This window comes from Chiloscyllium plagiosum, unplaced genomic scaffold (genome assembly GCF_037043375.1).
Source record: "Chiloscyllium plagiosum isolate Xiang-an unplaced genomic scaffold, Cpla_swu_hap1 HiC_scaffold_6, whole genome shotgun sequence".
Classification (NCBI taxonomy): Eukaryota; Metazoa; Chordata; class Chondrichthyes; order Orectolobiformes; family Hemiscylliidae; genus Chiloscyllium; species Chiloscyllium plagiosum.
Window position 1 is genome coordinate 97,352,532 of NW_028270144.1, and position 23,554 is coordinate 97,376,085.

A 23,554-nucleotide genomic window follows, 5' to 3' on the forward strand; every position below is an offset into this window, starting at 1 on the left:
TAGGAGTGGAGGTGGAATGGACATGTTTTGCCAGTGGGTTATGTCCCTGTGGAATGCTGATGAGGGAGTGGAGGAAATTGTGGCTTATGCTTTTGATGCAGAGGCTAATAGGGTGGAGAGTGAGGATCAGGGGACCAATCGTTGTTGTGGAAGGGAAGAGAAGGGGTGAGAGTAGAAGAGAGGGAAATGAGTTGGGCATAGCCAAAGGCCATATTAACCACAGTAGTGGGGAGTCCTTGGTTGAAGAAAGAAGTGGACATTTCTGAGACCCTCTTGCAGAAGGTGACTTTATCTGAATAGATTAGATTAGATTACATTACAGTGTGGAAACAGGCTCTTCGGCCCAACAAGTCCACACCGACCCGCCGAAGCGTAACCCACCCATACCCCTACATTTACCCCTTACCTAACACGACGGGCAATTTAGCATGGCCAATTCACCTGACCTGCACATCTTTGGACTGTGGGAGGAAACTGGAGCACCCGGAGGAAACCCATGCAGACACAGGGAGAACATGCAAACTCCACACAGTCAGTCGCCTGAGGCGGGAATTGAACCCGGGTCTCTGGCGCTGTGAGGCAGCAGTGCTAACCACTGTGCCACCGTGCTACCCAATAGATACGATGGAGATGGAAAAGCTACCGGAATGGAATGGAGTCCTTAAAGGAAGCAGGGAGGAGGATTTATAGTCAAGGTAACTGGCAGTCAGTGTATTTGTAATGGAGTTTGGTGGGCAGCATATCCCAGAAATGGAAACAGATGTCAAGGAAGGGAAGGGAGGAGTCAGAGATGGACCAGGGGAAGGTGAGGGAAGGATGAAAATTGGAAGCAAAATTGACAGGCATAAGAGATTTTGATGAGCTCATGTTTACAGGGGGTAGAACATAGGAACTTAGCAGGACCTCATTGGAATAATAAAGTTTAAAGGCACAAAAGCTCTGAATGAAAGAAAAAAATAGGTTGTCTTAGGGATCGAAGGGCTATGACTTCATTTTGAGCTCAGAGTCTTTACCATTGCGTAATTGGATTTAGTTTTATTGTAACACTTCACCAATTAGTATCTCCTTTACAATTAGTAATGTCAGCTTTAGATCAAGTGACTGGACTTGGAAAGAAATTCAAACTAAAATCTCAAAACATTCTTTGAATTTGATTGGTCAGAACATACATGATTTTGTATGTTCTTGGCAAGATCTGATTTTTAAATTTTTTTTTATTAACCTATTTTTCTAATCGACTAGTTCAGAGATGTTATTGCACACCTCTGGAGCAGGTGGGACTTGAATCTGAGCCCTCCAGCCCAGGAGTAAGAACAGTACCACACCACATGAGTCAATATCTATCACAGGTGTAGAATTATGTTTAGTTGAAGACTGTTAAAACTGGTCAGTGCTACACTTCCTTTATAGAATGTGTTTTTATACTCTTCCTCTAACTTATCTTTGCATTTTCTTGCCAAGGAACTTGTGTTCTGTTTTGAATGTTTGTTGTACAGTTAGTTTTTGATGGCTCATTGAAAACACAGTATATGAAATAATGGGAATTTTGTCTTCCAGGAATATTTTAGTTTTATTGTAAAATTTGTCAGTTGTCATTTAAGGTCGCCTGGCACACATCTGTCAATCTTGAAGAATAAGCAGTGTCTGAGCTTGTTTTGAGGATCCCAATTGCATTTTACTGTTCTTGCACTTGGATTAAACGTTTGTTAACTGGGCATACTTTATACGTAGTAAGAGTATTATGTCTGTTCATATACATTTTAAAACCTCTAATGTCATGAAAAATATCAATATTGCAGTGTAGCCTCAATATAATCTGAATACTGAGCGACAAATCTTCTCAAAACTCGCTAATCTGAATACTCTGTTGCAATTTTTGTAGAAGCAAATTAGAAACAAAGTCACACTGACGTTTTTAGTGATGGAAATAGATTTTGGCTGTCGTACATCACAAAACTGGTAGTACAACTTCGATTTTTTGAGACTTATCCTCTGACCTTTATGATAAACTGCTCACTGTGCCTGTATTTTTGCATAAAAGATGAAGGGTAAGACTTTGTTTGTGCATTCAAGCATGTGTGTTCAAATCTTTTTCTAAATCTGATATCAGATGCACTTGTAGAGGCATAGAATCAAACAAAATAGGATTGAGTAGAGCATTCAACCCATTGAGACTGCTCGATCATTCAATATAATCATGGCTGATCCTGCATCTCAAAGCCCCACTCTTTCCCCATATCGCTTGGCGCTTTTATTGTTTCAAAATTATCAGCCAAGATTGAAATGCAGAGCAGAGTTGATGGGCTAATTTCTGCTCCTATGTCTTATATCAATTTTTTTCTTAGATATATTAATTGATTTGGTCACTATTGCCTTGTGTAGTAGTGAATTCCATATGGGCACCATTCTGCATGAAGAATTTCCTTCCCATCTCAGTCCTAAATTATATATCCTGACTCCTGAGACTGTGACCCTTTCATCTGGACACCTTGGCCAGGCAACCATTGTCCCTGCATTCAGTCTATCTAGCCCTGTTACAATTTCATGTTTCAGTGAGATACCCTCTCATTTTTCTAAACTTTAATGAATATTGTCATAATCAACCCAATCTCTTCTCATGCAACAAGCCTGCTATTGCTGGAATCAATCTGGTGAATCTTTGCTGGGCATCCTCAATGGCAAGTTTTTTTTTAAGATGAGGAGACCAAAGCTATTTCGTATGATTTCACTAAGGCCCTGTACAACTTCGGCAGGGCATCCATCCCTCTTCTTTCAACTGCTCTTGTAGTGAGGGCTATGTGCCATTTGCCTTCTGAACTGATTGCTGCGCCTACGTGCTTGCTTTCAGAGACCGGTACATTAGGACACCCAGATCCCTTTGTACATCTTTTCTAATCTATCACCTTTGAAATACTACTCTTGTTATGGACCAGACCAAGCCCCCTCAAAATATATTAAGAAGATAGCCTAGACTCCAACTTTTTCTTATATTTAAAGGCAAGTGTAAGGTGTTGTGTTCTAGATACAATTCAATAGGTCAAACTACCAGGCTTGAATCAAAGTACACTTTATTATTATACTATAGTTAATATACAGATAAAATAAGAAAAACAAATAGCTTAACTTTAAAAAATGCTGAATATATATAAACAAATATATGCAGATATGTTAACTACCAGTGATCACCTGTTCCAAGATAGTAGCATCTCATAACACACCCTTGCCCAAAGGCAAATTAAGTAAAATAGATTGTTCACCTGCAGTTCTGGAGCAGGAAGCGAACCCAAGCTTTTAGCTGTAACAGAGGTATGAATAATGACTTCCTCATCCAGCTTCAAGACCCCAGCAACTACTGGAGGTTAAACTAAAATCCTGGTTCTGTGGGAGCTTGACCCCATCCATTCATGTTGCATCTATTGTTCCAGCATTTTAATAAAAAAGAAACCCAAGGCCCCTCAGGCTATTTACTTTATTGGCTTAGAACAGACAACTCAGCCTCTCTTCTTAATAAAAACCAGAACGAAATACATTTCTTAAAGCCATAACATCATTGCACTCTGCTATCCTGTTTTTCCTACTAATGGGTAACTTCACACTTATCTACATTATACTCTATATTTCATGTATTTTCCCACTTTCTCAACTTGTCTGAATTGCCTTGAAACTCCTTCACCTTTTTCTCATCACTCAATTCTTCCCAGTTTTGTGTCATCAACAAATTTTGAAAATATTGCATTGATTCCCTCATCCAAATTATTGATCTATATTGCACGTAGCTGGCTCCAAACACAGATTCCTGTGGTGCCCCACTAGTTACAGCCTTCCACTATGAATAAAAACTCCATTTAGTCTTATTCCTGTTTCCTCTCCCCTGACTAATTCTATATTCATGCCAGTCTGTTATCCCACTCCCATCTGCTTTAATTTTGCACACAGATCTCTTAGATGGAACTTTATCAAAAGCTTTATGAAAATCCATGTACAGCATATGCACTGGTTCTCCCTTATTTATTCTATTAGTTGCATCCTCAAAAAGAAGCTGTAGCTGGTTTGGCAAACATTTCTTTTCTGCTCCATGTTGACTGTCTGCTCCCATTGATATTTTACAGGTGCTCTATTATCACATCCTTTAGATTTAGATTTTATTGTCACATACTCAAAACTAATGTACAGGAGTGCAGTGAAAAGTGTAAAATGTTGTCACACGACGCCATCTTAGATTCAAGTATCTCGGTACAGAATCATAAGATCAAGGTAGAAACAAAGAACAAAGTTAAAAGTTTAAGATTATATTAATTCTTCATATAAAGTAGGAAAATAAATAAATCTAAAAGTCAAACATTATTTACAGTCATTCAAAATTGCTTAGCCGTGATGGGATTGCCCTTGCTACAGGGGGTCGATCTTCTCCTTTTTGCCATGCTTTCCCCATGCAGTCCCTTTCAGGAGTCCCTGCACAGGGCCAATGACGCCACGCTGAAGCAACTGTCAAGCCACCTAGAGTATTGAAGGTGCTGCCTTCTCCACTGACCACAACTGCCTTGCTGTTGAAAGCCGACGCCATCGCCTCGAGTCCTCCACTGGGTCTGTCAAAGTCGAAGAGGCACCGCTTCAGTGCCATCACTCACCACTGGACCCACAATCACTGCCATCGCAAGTTCTGTAAAGGCTCACTCCCTCCGTGCTGGGCTTGATCCTCCAAGGGAGCCGACTCCTGCTGCCACTGCCGTGTATTCTCAAGAGGCTGGGCCCACTCTTGCCCTGCCAAGGACGCCAAAAGGCCTTGTTCAGCCTCCGTGAAACAGCCGTAAGGAATGGCTAGATCCAGTCTACTGCTGGAGTCCCAGAATGTCCTTCCGGAAGGAAGCCTGAACTAGGTGTTAAGCCCGTGCTACGACCGCCTCGACAAAAGCTGCCAGGAACCTGAACTTGCTCCCAACATCGCTACCACAAGTCCACGCAGCTGGGCCAACTTGTCGCTGGGACCGAGCTCCAATATATTCCATATAATTTATAATACTCTACAATTTTTATCTATTCTGATATCAGACTAACCAGTCTGTAATCCCTTGTTTTCTGCTCCCTACTATTGTTAAATAGTGAATTTACATTTTACATCCTGCAAGCTGCCAGGATTGATCTAGAATCTACAGAATTTTGGTTGATGGCAACCAATGAATCCATTACTTTCATCTTATGTCTTTTGTACCCTGGGATGTAGATTATCAGGCCTGGTGACAGTGGTTTCGCGCTGTTCAGTCCTGTTAATTTCGAGCCATAGAGTCATTTCTCCTGCACTATATTTTTACTAAAACTAATTTCCTTCAATTCCTACTTCTCAATAGGCCCTTGCTTCCCTGGCAATTCCAGGAAGTTACTTCTGTCATCATCTTGTGACGACTGAACTAAATTAGTTGTTTAATTGCAGTGTTATTTCCTCTACCTCCATGATTAATTCTCTAGTTTGTCTTCACTAATCCTTTCTCTTCACAGATGTAAAGAAGTTTTTACAGTCCACTTTCATATCCATTACAAGTTTACTCTCTTATTTGTCTCCTCTTAACCTCTTGGTCCTATTTGCTGAATTCTATATTGCTACCAACTTTCAAGCTTGCTATTTCTTCATGCAACTCCTCTTTAGATTTATAAGTGTTCTTCATTTCTTTCATTTGCCATGTTTGGACCACTTTCGTCATATTTTCACACAAAAATGGAGTGTACAATTTAGCAATGTATGCATTCATTCAAAATATGTAGGTATTGTCTGTCCAGTGTTATACCTTTTAATAAAGTTACCCAGTTTATGACAGCCAACTCATGCCTCATGCCTTTATAATTTCTTTTGTTTCAACTGAGACTTGGATTGGACCACTTCACTTTTTGTCCATCAGACCATAAGGTATAGGAGCAGAATTAGCAGAATTTGTCCCATCGAGTCCAATCTGCCATTAGGCCAGGGCTGAGATGTTTGTCAAACCCATTCTCCTGACTTCTCCTCAACCTTTGATCTCAGTGCAAATCAAGAACCTATTTAGCTCTATTGTTAAATATACTGTGATCTATAGATTTATCACCCTAAAGCTGAAGAAGTCCCCCGCCCCAGCAGTTTTAAAGGATCATGCCTTCACTGAAGGTTCTAAATGCTAGTCCTTCTGAAGAATTCTTTCTTATTATAGTCACTATTCTCTAAAGGACCTTGCCCAACAATATGAATTAACCACACTCATTCCACAAATCCAAATTTAGGACAGCCTGTTTTCTATTAGGTCCTCAATATAGTAATCTAAAGAAAAGTCTTGTACACACTCCAGAAATTCTTCATATTAGTGCAGATGTGATTTGTCCAGCCTCTATGTTTATTAAACTCACCAATAACTAATGTAGCACCCCTATTACATGCATCTCTGGTTTAGTGTTTAATGTCATCCACTTTGTTTTCTATACTTTGTTGCTTCGTAGCTCCATGCATATTGGTTCGGCAGCTAGATTTTCCAAGCCAATATCCTTAATCAGTACTGCACTGATTTCAAGTTCTACTAACAATGATACCCTTCCATCATTTGCTCTTTGCCTTTCTTTCCTGAATATTGATATTTAGTTTCTAGTCCTAGTCCTGATGCAGCCATGTCTCTGTAATTGTAAGCATGCCATACCTGTTTACAGCTATTAACTCATCTGTTTATTGTGATTGCTCAATGCATAAGAACTAGAAGCAAGAGTAGAAGTAGGCAATTCAGCCCCTTATGCCTGCACCACCATTCAATACGATCATGGCTGATCTCATCTCAGTCTCAACTCCACTTTCCTGCCCATTACCCATAACACTTCAAACCGTTATTAATTTTAAAAATCTCCTTAAATTTATTTACACTCCCGTCATCCACAATCCACAACACTTTTAGCTTGTGAATTCCACAGATTCACAATCTTTTGAGAAAAGTAATTTCTGATAATATCTGTTCTCAATCTGCTACCCATTACCTTAAAAATGTGATCCTTTATTCTAGATTTATCCCACAAGAGGGAATATTGTCTCTACTTCTACTTTGTCAATCCCATTTAGCATCTGATATACTCCAAATTCATCTCCCCTCATTCTTGTAAAGGCCTAATCTGCTTAATCTCTCTTCATAGTTAGAGACAAACAAAACTGAAACTGCTGGAATCCAAAGTAGACAGGCAGGAGACTGGAGGAACAAAATAAGCCAGGCAATATCAGGACATGGAGAAGTTGACGTTTTGGGTATAACCCTTTTTTCAGGAATGGAGGTGGGCGGGATGGTGGGGTCAGAATGGTGAGGTATTGATAGGTGAATACAAGTGGTGGTTATGACCTGGTTGGTCGATGGGAGGAATGAACCCATTTGGTAGCTGGAAAGAAGTGTCAGTAGGTGGAAAGGAAAGGGATGAGGCAGGGCTGGAGAGGGAATCGGGGGATGGGTGGGAAAGTTATTTTAAATTGGAGAACTCAATATTGGAGGAACAACACCTTCTGCCTGGACAGCTTATAGTCTGGAGGACTCAACATTGAGTTCCTCCAGCCTCCTACTTGTCTACTTTCTAATCTCTCTTCATAAGGCAATCCTCTCACCTCTGGAATCTAGTGAATCTCCTCTGAACTTTCGCCAATGCAACTACATCCCAAAACTGTATGCAATATTCCAGGTGTGTTCTCACTAATGCCTTTTACAGTTACAACAATGTTTCCCTACTTGAATACTCTATCCATTTTGTAAAAAATGCTAAAATTCTACTTGCAATCTGTAATACCTATTGTACCTGCATGTTAGTTTTCTCCCATTTATGCATGAGACACCTTGGCTATTCTGCACTATCAGACTCTGAATTTTCAGTAAATTTACATTTTGAAACCTAGAAATTTAGATAACAAGTCGCCTTTATATTGTTTAAACCAAAATGGATAGCTTTGCACTTATCTGCGTTAAACTCCATCTACCAAATTTTGGCCCATTAATCTAATCTATTCATTCATTTGTAAATTTCTTATTCTTTTATTGAAACCTGACTATTCCATCTATTTTAGTATCATCTGGAACTTTGGCTATAGTACCTTCTATCCCTGATCCGAGTCATTGATATTGATTGTAAATAGTTGGATTCTGAGGACCAAACTGTGGTCCCCCACTAGTTATGTCTTGCCAAGGGAAAAAGACCCATTTAACCTGACTGCTTTCTGTGCAGTAGCCAATCCTCTATTCAAGCCAGTAAATTACCCTTAACCTCATGATCTTGCCTTGTATACTAATCTTCTTTGCAGCACCTTATCAATGCTGTCTGAAGATTCAGATATGCTGCAAGATTCCCACAGTTCAGTTTGCTTGCTATGTCTTCAAAGAACTTAGCTTCAAAGTAAATCAGTCAAACATGATTTACCCTTCATAAAACTGTGCTGACTCTAATGGATTGTGTATAATTTTCCAAATGTTCTATTATTACTTTCTTAATAATAGCTTCTAACAATTTCTCAATGACAGATATTAAACTAATGGTTGATAGTTGCCTACTTTCTGCCCCCTTTAATAAGAGAGTTACATTAGCAATTCTCCAATCTACTGGAACCTTTCTAGCATTCAGGACATTGGATTTTATAACCAGTGGATCCACTATCTCAGCTGCCACTTACTTTAAGGCTCTAAGTTGTATGCCATCAGACCTGGGGGCTTATCTGTCTTTAATCTCAATAGTTTGCTCAAATGCAAAGAATGCAAGCTCCAACAAAATGTGGGTACCAATACTTCTCTGAATCCTTCCTCTGCTTTTTTCTCCACTGACTCCATCCTTTGTTCCAATTCCACTTCTTGTCACGTATTCACTATATCCTCTCACCTTCTGTGCTCTGACACCGAATGATTTCAGCTCGACAAAGGACTCTGTGTATAGTTTTATCTATTTTATAAAATCTATACATTCCTTCTGGTCACAAAGTACAGAAGGTTTGTCAGGCTGAATGGCCTAATCTTGCTTCTATCCAGTATTCCTATGCAATTACACCTCCAACTTAGTGAATTTTGGATGTGATATGACGTTGAATTTTTCTACCTTGTTTGCTATTGCGCCCACTTGAATTAGCAGGAATTCTCTCCCTGCTGAACGAACCCTTTCTCTCATTGTTAGAACTCTCCCTCCAACTGGACCCCTCCCTATGATTTCTTATGCATTTTTGAGCTTTTCATAGAAAATTGGTGGGATGACATCGAGATCCTCAATTTCTTTCTTCAACTCACCCACTCCAACTTTTTATCCTCTGAATTCACTGTGCTTATTCTGTCTGGTCCAATCCTAATCTTTCTATCAAACTTGCTAACTCAGAATGTGCTGTAATTATTTGCTAAACTAACCTCTACCTTGCAGTGGCTGGGTGCCAACGTTTGGACAATTTTTTTCTATCTCCTCCGGGGCATGACCCCACCACTAAACATATGTCTGACCTCATTTTGTCTGGAGATTTTCCCTTCACACCTTCTCAACATTTAATTCCCCCACTCTGTACAGCCCATTTTTACTTTCTTCCCAAAATCCGCAATCAGAAATGTCCAGGCTGACTCTATCCATTCAACCTGTCACTGTTCTATTGAACTTATTTCTTACTATCCAAATTCAACTTTTTGCCTTTGTTCAGTGACTCTTCCCCCCTTCCCCCCCCCCCCCCCCCTTCAGGCATGATTCTTTTGACACTCTGTCATTTCAACAGTTTCCAGTTTCCAGCCTCTGACTGCCTGCACTTCACTTTGGGCATCTAATCCTCCATCCTCAAGAGAGGGTCTATGTGCTTCCTGGAATGGTGGCCATAAAGTATCAATACACAGCACTATTATCCTCTGATTGATCTTGTAATCTCATTGAACAGTTTCTCTTTCAACTTGTCTTCGTTCGTCCTTGGATATCTGTATGGGACCTTGTTTTGCTTGTCTTTTTGGATCATTCCTTTTTCCAATCTTCCTCTGGGCTGTTTTCTAGATACAGCAATGATTGTATCAGATACGATTCCTGCTTTCATCTGGAATTGGATACATTCATCAATTTTCTTTGCAATTTCCACCTTACTCTGTCCTTCAAGTATAAATGCACAGGTGAGACTGCAGCTGGAGGGCTGTATTGGTCACTTTATTTAAGGAAAGATGCAAATGTGTTGGAATCAATTCACAGAAGGTTTACCAGACTAATACTTGAAATGGGTGGGTTGTCCTATGAGGAAAAGTATGATAGGCTAGGCCTGTATCCTCTAGAATTTCAAAGAGTAAGAGATGACATGATTAAAACATGTAGGGTCCTTAATGGTGCTTGGTCGGTTGAATGTAGAGAGAATGTTTTCTCTGATAGGAACAGATTCAGCCATTCAGCTCATCAAGTCTGCCCCTCCATTCAGTAAGATCATGGCTGATTGAACACTTCATTGCCTTTTACACAGACCATACCCAGAATCCTTTATGCCATTGGTAATTCAAAATTATGGGAGTATCTAGAACGAGGAGTCACTACTTAAAAATCTGTGTCACCCATTTTATACAGAGATTAGCCAAAAGTGTTTTTCTTTGAGGGAACTGAGTTTTCTGAACTCTTTCTAGAAAAATCGGTTGAAGCAGAACTCTTTTGTTTTAAGGCAGAGGTAGATAGCTTTTCACACCTTGGTTAACAAGAACCTATCAGTGGCATGAAGTGGTACACAGGAATGCAGATTTGAGATCACAATCTGATGACACATGATATTATTAATTGACAGAATAGGCTCAAGTCGTTGAAATCCTTCTACCTCTAATTCATATATTTTTGTTTTCAACTGGTCAATCTCCAATTCCTGCCTTCTCTTCCTTGCCTTCTCTGTGGTGCTGGAAGATTTCTCGGAATGTAACCCTTGATCCCCTTGACAGTCAAGAACCTATCTGTCTCCATCTAAATGTACTTAATGACTTGGCCTCCACAGCCTTCTGTGACAGTGAATTCCATAGCTTCACCGCGCTCTGGCTGAAAAACCTTCTCCTCCTCTCTGTTCTAAAAGGTCTTCCCATTATTCTAAGGCTGTGCCCATGGGTCCTAGTCTGTCCTACCAATGGAAACATCATCCCAACATTTCCTCTGTCCAGGCTGTTCAGTATTCTGTCAGTTTCAATTAGACCTCCCCTTATCCTTCTAAACTCCATGGAGTACAGACCCAGAGTCCTCATGTTCCTCATATATTAAGCTTTTCATTCCTGTGACCATTCTTGTGAACCTCCTCTGAACCTGCTTTAAGGTCAGTACATCCTTCCTAAGATATGAAGCCCAAAACTGTGCACCATACTCCAAACATGGTTAGGCCAGAGCCTAAGGGGCCTCAAGTGCATCCCTGCTCTTATATTCAAGTCCTCTCTAAATGTCAACATTGTATTTGCCTTCCTAACTGCTGAGTAACGTAAGGGCCCATGGTGTTAGAGGCAAGGTACTAGCATGGATAGAAGATTGGTTGACTAGCACAAACAGCCTGCAAGTTTACCTTGAGAGAATTCTGGACTAGATCTCCCAAGTCTCTTTCCACTTTAGACATATGAATTTTCTCTGCATTTAAGAAGTAGTCCATGTTTCTATTCTTCTTACCAAACTACATGACTTCACACTTTCCCACATTGTACTCCATCTGCCGCCACTTTGTCCACTTTCCTAACCTGTCCAAACCCTTCTGCAGCCTCCCCGCCACCTCAATACTACCTGTCCCTCTACATATCTTTGTCTCATCTTAGCCAGAATGCCCTCAGCTCCTTCATCTACGTCATTAACGTATAAAGTGAAAAGTTGTGGTCCCAACGCTGAGCCTTGTGGAGCACCACTTGTCACCAGCTGCTATCCTGAGAAAACACCCTTTTATCCTCTCTCTCTGCTTTTTGCCAGACAGCCGATCTTCTGTTCATGTTAGCACTTTGCCTGTAATACCATGGACCCTTATCTTACTCAGAGTCACCTTGTCATAGGGCCTCTTGAAATCCAGGTAGATAGCATCCATAGATCTCCTTGGGTCTAACATGCTCGTTACTTCCTCAAAGAATTCTCGCAGATTTGTCAGGCATGACCTCCCTTAATGAAACCATGTTGACTTTTGCCCTATTTTACCACATACTTCCAAGTAATCGGAAATCTCTTCCTTCACAATGGGCTCGAAAATCTTAGCCACGCCGAAGGTTAGGCTAATCTGTCTGTAATTTCCCCTCTTATTTTTAAGATTAGATTAGATTCTCTACAGTGTGGAACCAGGCCCTTCGGCCCAACAAGTCCACACCGACCCTCCGAAAAGTAACCCACCCAGACCCATTTCCCTCTGACTAATGCACCTAACACCTTGCCGTACTCTCTTTTTAAACAAGTTTCATGTTTGCGATTTTCCAGTCCTTTGCAACTCTCCCTGATTCTAGTGATTCCAGAAAGATCACCACAAACGCCACCACTATCTCATAAGCTATCTCGTTTAGAACTCTGTGGTGTACTCCATCTGCTCCAGGTGACTTATCCATCTTCAGGCCATTCAGTTTTTCTTGCACCTTTTCTTTGGTGATGCCCACCACACTCAGCTCTGCTCCCCGACTCTCTCAAATTGCTGTGGATCTGGAGTCACATGAAGGTCAGACCAGGTCAGGATGTTATCTGGTCATAGACATTAGTGAACCAGATGAGTTTTCCTATCAGTAGATTCTTAATTCCAGATTTTTATTGAATTCAAATTTCACTGTCTGCCATGGCAGGATTTGAAGTCAGGTGCCCTGAACATTTGTATGTCTCTGGATTAATTGTCTAGTAATAATATCACTAGATCATTGCTTCCCCTAACGTGTCTGCTGCTCTTATCTTTCTAGATAGGAGTGATTGTGGCCTTAGAAGGTGCTTATAAGGAACCTTGGTAAAATTGTCCTGTGCTGCTTATAGATGGTACACAGTGCAGCTACTGAGCATTGTTGAAAGAGGTGTGAATTTTTGTGGGTGTGGTGCTATTCAATTGGGCAGCTTTATCTTTATATCAAATGTGTTGAGTTTTGTTGAAGCAGGCAAGTAGGGAGTATTTCATCACACTCCTGGCTTATGTCTTATGGATAATGGACAGCTTTGTGGAATGAGGAGGTGAGTTATCACCGCAGTATTCCTAGCCTCTGACCCGCTCTTGCATGCCTTGTATTTCTGTGGCTTGTCCAGTTCAATTTCTGGACCAGGATGTTGATAGGGGGGGTGTTCAGTGATGGTAATACAATTAAATGTCAAGGAATCGTGGTTTGATTCTCTTGTCAGAGATGGTCATTGATTGGCATTTATATGGCACAAATGTATATACCTGGAGACTGTTCAGGTATTGCAGCATTTGTACATGGACCTCAGTATCTGAGGAGCAGCGAATGGTGCTGAACTTTGTGCAATGATCAGTGAACATCCTCACTTCTGACCGGAAGATGGAATGAAGTTAGTTGATGAAGCAGCTGAAGATGATTGAACCTGTGACACAACCCTGAGGAACTCCTGCAGCAATGTTCTCATAGAGTCATAGGGATGTACAGCATAGAAACAGACTCTTCAGCCCAACCCGTCCACGCCGGCCAGACATCCCAACCCAATCTCGTCCCACCTGCCAGCACACGGCCAATATCCCTCCAAATCCTTCCAATTCATACACCTATCCAAGTGCTTCTTAAATATTGCAATTGTACCAGCCTCCACCACATCCTCTGGCAGCTCATTCCATACACGTACCACCCTCTGCGTGAAAAAGTTGCCCCTTAGATCTCTTTTATATCTTTCCCCTCTCACCCTAAATCTATGTCCTCTAGTTCTGGACTCCCTGACCCCAGGGAAAAGACTTTGTCTATTTATCCTATCCATACCCCTCATAATTTTGTAAACCTCTATAAGGTCACCCCTCAGCCTCCAACGCTCCAGGGAAAACAGCCGCAGCCTGTTTAGCCTCTCCCTGTAGCTCAGATCCTCCAACCCTGGCAACATCCTTGTAAATCTTTTCTGAACTCTTTCAAGTTTCACACCATCTTTCTAATAGGAAGGAGACCAGAATTGCACGCAATATTCCAACAGTGGCCTAACCAATGTCCTGTACAGCCGCAACATGACCTCCCAACTCCTGTACTCAATACTCTGACCAATAAAGGAAAGCATACCAAACGCCGCCTTCACTATCCTATCTACTTGCGACTCCACTTTCAAGGAGCTACGAACCTGCACTCCAAGGTCTCTTTGTTCAGCAACACTCCCTAGGACCTTACCATTAAGTGTATAAGTCCTGCTAAGATTTGCTTTCCCAAAATGCAGCACCTCACATTTATCTGAATTAAACTCCATCTGCCACTTCTCAGCCCATTGGCCCATCTGGTCAAGATCCTGTTGTAATCTGAGGTAACCCTCTTCGCTGTCCACTACACCTCCAATTTTGGTGTCATCTGCAAACTTACTAACTGTACTCTTATGCTCGCATCCAAATCATTTATGTAAATGACGAAATGTAGATGACCCAGCACTGATCCTTGTGGCACCCCACTGGTCATAGGCTTCCAGTCTGAAAAACAACCCTCCACCACCAACCTCTGTCTTCTACCTTTGAGCTAGTTCTGTATCCAAATGGCTAGTTCTCCCTGTATTCCATGAGATCTGACCTTGCTAATCAGCCTCCCATGGGGAACCTTACCGAACGCCTTACTGAAGTCCATATAGATCACATCTACTGCTCTGCCCTCATCAATCTTCTTTGTTACTTCTTCAAAAAACTCAGTCAAGTTTGTGAGACATGATTTCCCACGCATAAAGCCATGTTGACTATCCCGAATCAGTCCTTGTGTTTCCAAATACATGTACATCCTGTCCCTCAGGATTCCCTCCAACAATTTGCCCACCACTGAGGTCAGGCTCACCAGTCTATAGTTCCCTGGCTTGTCCTTACCACCCTTCTTAAACAGTGGCTCCATGTTTGCCAACCTCCAGTCTTCCGGCACCTCACCTGTGACGATCGATGATACAAATATCTCAGCAAGCGGCCCAGCAATCACTTCTCTAGCTTCCCACAGAGTTCTCGCGTACACCTAATCAGGTCCTGTGGATTTATCCACTTTTAACCGTTTCAAGACATCCAGCACTTCCTCCTCTATAATCTGGACATTTTGCAAGATGTCACCATCTATTTCCCTACAGTCTATATCTTCCATATCCTTTTCCACAGTAAATACTGATGCAAAATATTCATTTAGTATCTCCCCCATTTTCTGTGGTTCCACATAAAGGCCGCCTTGCTGATCTTTGAGGGGCCCTATTCTTTCTCTAGTTACCCTTTTGTCCTTGATATATTTGTAAAAGCCTTTTGGATTCTCCTTAATTCTATTTGCCAAAGCTATCTCATGTCCCCGTTTTGACCTCCTGATTTCCCTCTTTAAATATACTCCTACTTTTAAACTCTTCTAAGGATTCACTCGATCTATCCTGTCTGTACCTGACATATGCTTCCTTCTTTTTCTTAACCAAGCCCTCCATTTCTTTAGTTATCCAGCATTCCCTTTCACCCTGACAGGAATATACTTTCTCTGGATTCTTGTTATCTCATTTCTGAAGGCTTGCCATTTTCCAGCCGTCCCTTTACCTGAGTTGACAGAGTTCGAGTAATCGCAACCACCTTCCTTTGTGCCAGGTGTGACTCAAACCAGTCGAGAGGTTTTCCTGTCAATCCCATTAAATCCAGTTTTTCTATGGCTAATTTATGCCACATTTGGTCAAATGCAGCATGATGGAAAGGGTAGTCATTCTCACCTCACCTCTGGAATTTAGCTCTTCTGTCCATGTTTGAACCAAGGCTATGATGAGGTCTGGATCTGAAAGGCTCTTGTGGAATCCAAGCTGGATGTTGGCAAAGCAGGTTTTTTTAAATCTCATTGTTGATGACATCTCCTCCCACATCACCTTATTGAGAGTAAACTGATGTGGTGGTAAGTGGCTGGGTTTTATATGACTACGCTTTACATATACGACATAGCTGGGTACATTATCAGGTCGATGCCAGTGTTGTAGTTGTATTGGAACAGCTTGGTTAGGATGCGGCAAATTCTGGGTCATATCTTCAATACTGTTATTAAAATATTGTCACGACCCTCAGCATATGCATGCTGTTTCTTGATAGCATTTAGAGTGATGCAATTTGATCCAAACTGTAACCAGTGATGCTGGTGACCTCTGGAGAAGGCCATTATGCATCATCCGTTCAGCATTTCTGGTTGAAGATTGTTGCAAATGCTTCAGCCTAATCTTTTGCACTGATGTGCTGGACTCTTTCATTGAGGGTGGGGTTATTTAAAGAACTGCTTCCTCCAGTGCATTGTTAAATTGTCCACCACCATTCATGACTGGGTGTGCCAAGACAGCAGAGTTTAGATGTCATCTGTTAGTTGAGGACTCACTTAGTTCTGTCAGTCACTTGCTGCTTATGCTGTTTGGCATGCAAGTAGTCCTGTTGTGTAGCTTCACCAGGTTGACGCCTCAATTTTAGGTATGCCTGGTGTCGCTGCTTGCATGCCCTCCTGCACTCTACATTGAATCAGGGCTGATTCTAAGTCTTGACAGTAATAATACAATGGGAGATATGCTGGGCCATGAGCTGCATAATCTGTGGCAATACGATTCTGCTGCAGTTGATAGTTTAGTGTCCCACAGATGCTCAGTCTTAAGTTATCAAATCTGTTTGAAGATTATCCCATTTAGGACAATGATAGTGCCACGCAACACAATTATAAGGAATTATCAATGTGAAGGCGGTACTTTATCTCCTCAAGGACTGTGCAGTGGTCACTTTTACTGATCCTGTAATGGACCAGTGCATCTGCGGTAGGCAGACCGGTGAGAATGAGGATTAGTATGTTTTCAATCTTACTGATTCCCTCACCACCTACCACAGACCAATTCTAGCTGCAACACCTTTTAGGATACAACCATTGCAGCTACTGCTGAGCCATGCTTGGTGGGGGACATTAAAATCCCCAGCCAGAGTATATTTTGTGTCCTTGCCTTCCTCAGTGCTTCCTCCAAGCTATTTAACATGGAGGATTACTAATTCTTCAGCTGATTGAGAGTGGTATATGATAATCAGTAGGTGTTTTCTCTCCCACGATTGATCTGGTGAGTAAGATTTATGCAGTGAGTGGTCTGGATTGCAATGCTCGAGAGTCAGATGGAGTTGAATTCAATCATGATGGTAAAAGGCAATTTGGTTAAACAATGGAAGAGAAGAAAATTTTAGGGATACAGGAAAATGTAAGGGAGCATGGGACTAAGACAGTTGAACAGGTACATGGATACGAAAGGTTTTGTGGGATATTCAGGTAAATGGGGCTTGCTCAGTTTAAGAAACTTGGTTGGCATTAATGAGTTGGTTTGAAGAGCCAGTTGCCATGCTGTATGACTCTAAGTAAGTGATGCTTGCAGAAAGTGAGCATGAATTCGACAGGCTAATTGGTCTCCTGTGGTGAACTTTTAACAATGTATCTTTTTAAAAAGAGATGAAGGAATAGACCAAATAGTTTAAGATCTGGCCATCAACCCCCAGTGATAGCAAATTAAGGGAACTATTTCTGAGAGACAGTATTAATTATACGTTTCAAAAGGCAGGAAATAGTATGGACTTGTAAAAGATGTCTGAATGATGATTTAATTTTTTGAGAAGGTAATGCGGGTTGAAGATGGTCGCATGTTTGGATGTAGTTTTCATGAATTTTAGCATTACTTTTGACAACGTACCAACCTGCAGACTAATCAGAAAATTAAGCATCCATGGGAAATCGCAAGTTATATTCAGTATTAATTATGTAAAGGAAGCAAAGCTAATGGTTATCACATCTTTTTAGTGACTGGATGATGTTTCCATTTAGGTTATACAAGGCATAGTTCCATGTCTCTTGCTTTCTCAGTATACATTTACACTCAAAATCTGGAAGCATGATTAATAAGTTACTCATTTACATAAAGTATGTGAGATTGATGGTAAGATTGACGAAGAAAGTTGAGGACTCTAGAAAGATATCAAAAGACTATTATGATTGCCAGAAAAGTGGCAAATAGAATTCAATCTGGAGAAGTATGAAATGATGCATTTAGAGAGGGAAAACAATTTAAAGCAATACACAGTAAATAGTAAAATACTGTAAAGTGTACAGGAACTGAGGGGCGAGAGGGCACATCCACTGAAAGCTGGGCACATAGAAAACTACTTTGGAAATAATACTATATATCTTCTTAGTTGAAACATGACGTTATAAGAGGGACGTTAGAATAGTATTGTATACTAGTTGGGTTCAGCTAAAGTGCTGCATGCAGTTATGATCGTCTCATTACACAAATGATATGGTCACACTAAAGAGGTAGTGAGGACATTCCTGAGAATGAAGAATTTTAGCTATGAAAAAGGATTGAATCCGCTAAACTGGGGTTGCTTTCTTTGGAAATACTTAGATATACACTTGAAGTGCCAGAGAATTCAGGGCTGCTACCAAGAGTCGGTCAGTGGAATTGGATTGGAAAGCTCTTTTCTTAACCAAGGCAGGAATGATGTGTTGAGAAGTTTCCTTTTGAGCTCTAAATTTATTATGTTTCTATACCTCCATAAAATTGGTTAATTCTGCACCTAAGCCAGCTCATTTGTTACTAAAAGTCTCAAGTATTTGCCACTTCCATTTTCAATGATTCCAATGTTTAGCGGACCTGTCCATTCTATGACTCTCCATAACCTTTAACTCAACAAAAGTTCAATTCTGTGTTTCTGTCCAAAATACCATTGGCCTATCATTCTGCTGTGCACCTGGTACTTCATTATTTCCAATTTGATAGTTTCAGCCTTGGGCTTAAATTTCTTCATGGCCTTGTTCTGTATCTCTTTATGCTGCTATCACGCCTCCCTGAATTTTCCATTGTTTCATATCTGACCACCTTTGAATTTCCTTTTCACATGTTGTGTTGTGACTTGATCCAACTGTTCTACACTGGAAATCTTTTTCAATATCATTCTACCTGCCCACAGCCCTATCCTCATTAAAATCCTATTGAGATCCATTTGTTGCCCAAGTTTCCCAACTGAACTTTCATTATTTGGCTGTTAACATGCATTATTTAAATAGGTGTACATTAAACAATTCTAGAGTGTTTTGTTTCTATACAAAAGATGCTTTGTCTGTGCAAGTTTTTTTGCAGCTGCTAAGAGTGCTGTTTTCTGTAAGGAAACAATCCCATTAAATGCTTTATGTTGCTTTCTTACCTTAAAGCAATTCTTCCTGCAGACATTCTTAAGTCACCCCCTTTAGCAATGCATGGGTATTGAACGTATAAATACATATCAATAAAATTTAAGAAAAGAATAAGACACAACTTCAGTTGAGGCAGTAATTCAATTTTAAGCATTTGTGAGTTTAAACGGATTTTTGAAATCAGTATATCAATTGTAGGTAGTAGAATTTTATGTTGGAAACCTCTAATTTCGGTATAGAAATTCTGAAATATTTTAGCTATGGCTTGTCTTTAGGATTATGCCCTGTACAAATTTGTTATAAACATTTCAAGTAGTTTTATGAAGTAACATATTGTTTTGGTCTGTTTTTCCAGGAATGGCAGAATTCTATTCAGAAGAATGCAGGATTGGCATTTATTGAACTCATCAATGAAGGAAGGTAACTAAGTTTAATGCCTCCCTTTTGCTGTGACATGGAGTACTGGTAGTGTATTTTGGATTTTTGGAAGGCATTTAATGAGTTGCCAAAAAAAAAAGATATTGCACAAGATGGTAGCTCATCGTTTTGTGGGTAATGTATTAACATGGATTGTGGATTGGTTACCACACAAAATATAGAGTTGGGATGAATTGCTGTTTTTCCCAAGTTGAGAAGATTTCATTAGTGGGGTGCCACTAGGGCCTCAATTATCTATTATCTGTATTAACAACTTGGAGGAAAGAACAATGTTATGTTATCGAAGTTTGCTGCAGATACCAAAATAGGTGGGAACGCTTGATCTGGTGAGGACGTAAAGAATCTGTAAGAGATATAGATAGGTTGAGTAAGTAGGCAAAAATTTGCCAGATGGAGTTTAATGTAGGAAAGTGTGAGGTCACGCACTTTGGTAGGAAGAATGAAAAAGCAGATTATTCTTTTAAGTGGAGATACTCCCAAAAAGTGTAACACTACAGGTGTTCTTGTGCATAAAACAGAAAAAAAATAACATACAGATGCAGCAAATAATTAAGAAAGCATGTGGAAGTTTGGTCTTTATTGCTAAGGTGTTGGAGTTTAAAATAGGCAAGTCTTATTACAATTTACAAGGTGTTGGTGAGGCTGCGCATGGAGTACTGTAGGTCCCTATGCTTAAGAAAGGAAATATAAGCATTGGAGGTAGTTCAAAAGAGAATCACCAAAATGATTCTGGGAGGAAAGGCTTTACCAATCTAGAATGGTTAAACAGATTTGGCCTACATTCATTAGAATTTAGATGGTTTTATTGAGATGCAAATGAAAGATTCAATGGGTCTTGACAGTGTAGATGTTGAGAAGGCTTTTTCACTAGTGGGAAAATCTCAGGCTCCAAAATAAGGGGACACTCATTTAAAACCGAAATGCTAAGGAATTTCTTGTCTCTACGGGAATGTTGAGACTTCTTTTCTTGAGAGGTAGGGAGGCTACATAATTAAAACTATTTAAAGAGATGGTAGTTAGATTTTTGAAATATTGAGGCATTGAGGACTATGAGGACCTGGCACATATGAAGAATTGAAGCCTGGAGCAAATTAGCTATGATTTTATTGAATGTTTGGATAAGCTTGAGGGGCAGAATGGTTTAATAGTGCTTCCATTTCTTCTGTTACATTGCTTTCGACTCCTGCTGGAACTGTTTGAACAGTGACTGAATGGACAATGCTTTGATATTTTGAATTATTTTGGAACAAGAATCCTGTGAGCAAGGGTTCACCGCTGATCTCCTATTTCTGAACAAAAATTCTCCTTTTGAGTACAGAATCAAAAGACAGATTGTTGATTAAATTGAGAGGGTCTACTAAAAAAAGTGCAGCACCCTATTTGTTCTTATGGGAGAAAGATTCAAGGACTTTTCATTATTGTATTCCTGAGCAACTTTGTCATATCTTGAGAGACAGCTTGCATGATCAGTGACTTTACCACACATGCCAGAATATTAGAACAACAGAATTAAGAAAATTCACTTCAAGATATAAGTAGTTCAAAACTTCAAGAATAAGTCTAATGGCCAGAAAATGGTGTTTCTGTAATGTGAACCTCTGAAGGGAAAAATCCATTTTTATCTCATAATTTCCTAAAGACAGTGTATATATGATTATGTGTGTTTTAGGTTATTTAGAGGGTTGAACATTTTTACTTTCACTATATGCTCTCATCATATTATTGCATCAAATTTGAATATTTAAAATGTTATCTTTTTTTAATAATTATATTTCTTTAAGAAACCTGGTCATTTTTAAAAATTTCAAACCCTCTATAGCAAAAGTATTTAATTGGCCACCTTGGTAACTGGGAAAGGTATTTTTCTTTAATGTTAGGACCTGTAAATTACTAGGAATAGAGCAACAATACACACCACCTGCCTTGGCGGTAACAGAATAGTTCATCATTGTGAATTTAAAATAATCTTAACTTGATTAGCTTTTCTTTAGCAATTTTTAAAAATGCATTCATAGCCAATCTGTTTCAGTATAGTTGCAACATTAGCATCTATCTGACATTGTAGAAAGTTGCACAGGTATGTTCTGCGTGGGTTTCCTCTGGGTGCTCCGGTTTCCTCCCACAGTCCAAAGATGTGCAAGTTAGGTGAACTGGCCATGCTAAATTGTCCATAGTGTTAGGTGCAGGGGAATAGGTCTGGGTGGGTTGCTCTTCGGAGGGTCGGTGTGGACTTGTTGGGCCGAAGGGCCTGTTTCCACACTGTAGGAAATCTAATCATCTAATCATAACAAATCCAAGCCACCCAAATTTTACCCTGTCACTGTAATCTACATCAGCAATGATGGAAGCAGTCATTGACTGTGTTCTCAGTGGCACTCACAAAAAGCTGACTGATGCTCAGTTTGGGTTTTGCTGAGGCCACTTGGTCTTGACTTCATTGCAGTTGCTGAAAGAGCTGAATTGCAGAGATGGGAGATGAGGAACTGTCCTTTATATCAACGACACGTTCAATTGAGTTTGGTATTAAGGTACCTTTGTAAAACTGGACTTTTGAGAATCGGATAAACTATTTTCTGGTTGGAGTCTTTTGAACACAAAGGAAGATGATTGTAGTTGTTAGAGGTCGATCATCTCTGTTCCAGGACATCATTGCAGGAGTTTCTTTAGTATTCTCGGCCAAACCATCTTCAATTGTTTCATCGACTGCTTTCCCTCCATCCTAAGACAGAAATAGGGATATTTACTGATTGTGCAATGTTTAGCTCCAATATTCAACGCCTCAGATGTTCAAATGTAGCAAGGCCTGGACCATCCTGGCTTGGGCTGACAAATGGAAAGTGACATTTGTGTCTCACAAGCCAGGCAATGACTATCTCGAACAGGAAAGAATCTATCCAATGTCCCTTGATGCTTAGTATTACCATGCACCAGAAACTGAACTGAACAAGCCATATAAATACTGTGCCTACAAGAGCAGGTCAGACCCCATGAATTCTGCAGCAAGTAAATCATCTTCAGTCTATCCAATGTCTGGCTATCTCATACAAATCAAAGGTCAGAAAAGTGATAGACTATGTCCACTTGCCTGAATGGGGAGCAGCTTCAACAACATTCTGTTGCGAGTTTTGGTAGTGTGTTTGTGGATTGGAAGGCAGGATATTAGAATTTGAATATTGTAAAATGATGAGGGCAGGGGGTGGGGGGAGAAGAGTGTATGACTCCTTGAAAAGATGATGTGTTTTCTCTATGCTGAGAGATTAAAAAAATGCATGTCTGGGCAGCAGCTTGCCAGTTTGCAGGTGCTCAAATTGAAGCATTTGTATCAAAAGGCTATACTATTAGCAAGGTTAGCAGACAATGCAGCATTTTTAACAAGCCAACAGATATTTAAATTTAGCCAATTAATTTAAACTAGGCACTCTGAGACTAAGGACCAATTCTAATAAAGAAATTAATAGGTCATTAAGAGTGTAAAAGAAGACAGCATTTGAACGTCACTCGAGAGCAAACTGCCATCTGAAGCGGTTAGCTCTCAGCTCTCAGAGTAACCATCATCTGACTAAAAGTACAGCAGCACTCTTAGGTAATATTCTTGACACAAGAATTCGAAGGAGGGGGCGTTCCTGAAAGAAGATCAATGGAAAGGGCTTGGAGCATTCCTAAAGATGTATTCTGGTTGTAATATCGAGAGACTAAGTACTAAATTTTTATTGTATTTCATATAAGTGGTACTTCTATTGATTGGAACAGCATAGCATTAGAATTTTGTTTGTTCAGGAATAAGTGGTAGTTAGATGGGAATTGTTTTGTTGTTAGTCGTTCTGCTAATTTGTTCACTGTTGGAGTTAGATAAATTGTTACCTGTT

General features: G+C 40.2%; 1 protein-coding gene across 4 annotated transcripts in view; it reads left to right on the top strand.

Moving 5' to 3' along the window:
- Positions 1–23,554, top strand: part of LOC122551068 (neurobeachin) — a 991,558-nt gene that overhangs the window by 394,411 nt on the left and 573,593 nt on the right. For all 4 annotated transcript variants that reach the window (XM_087988254.1, XM_087988250.1, XM_087988251.1 and 1 more), the window contains one exon: positions 19,606–19,670. In XM_087988254.1, coding sequence (XP_087844380.1) covers positions 19,606–19,670 — 65 coding nt within the window. The remainder of the gene's footprint in view (positions 1–19,605; positions 19,671–23,554) is intronic.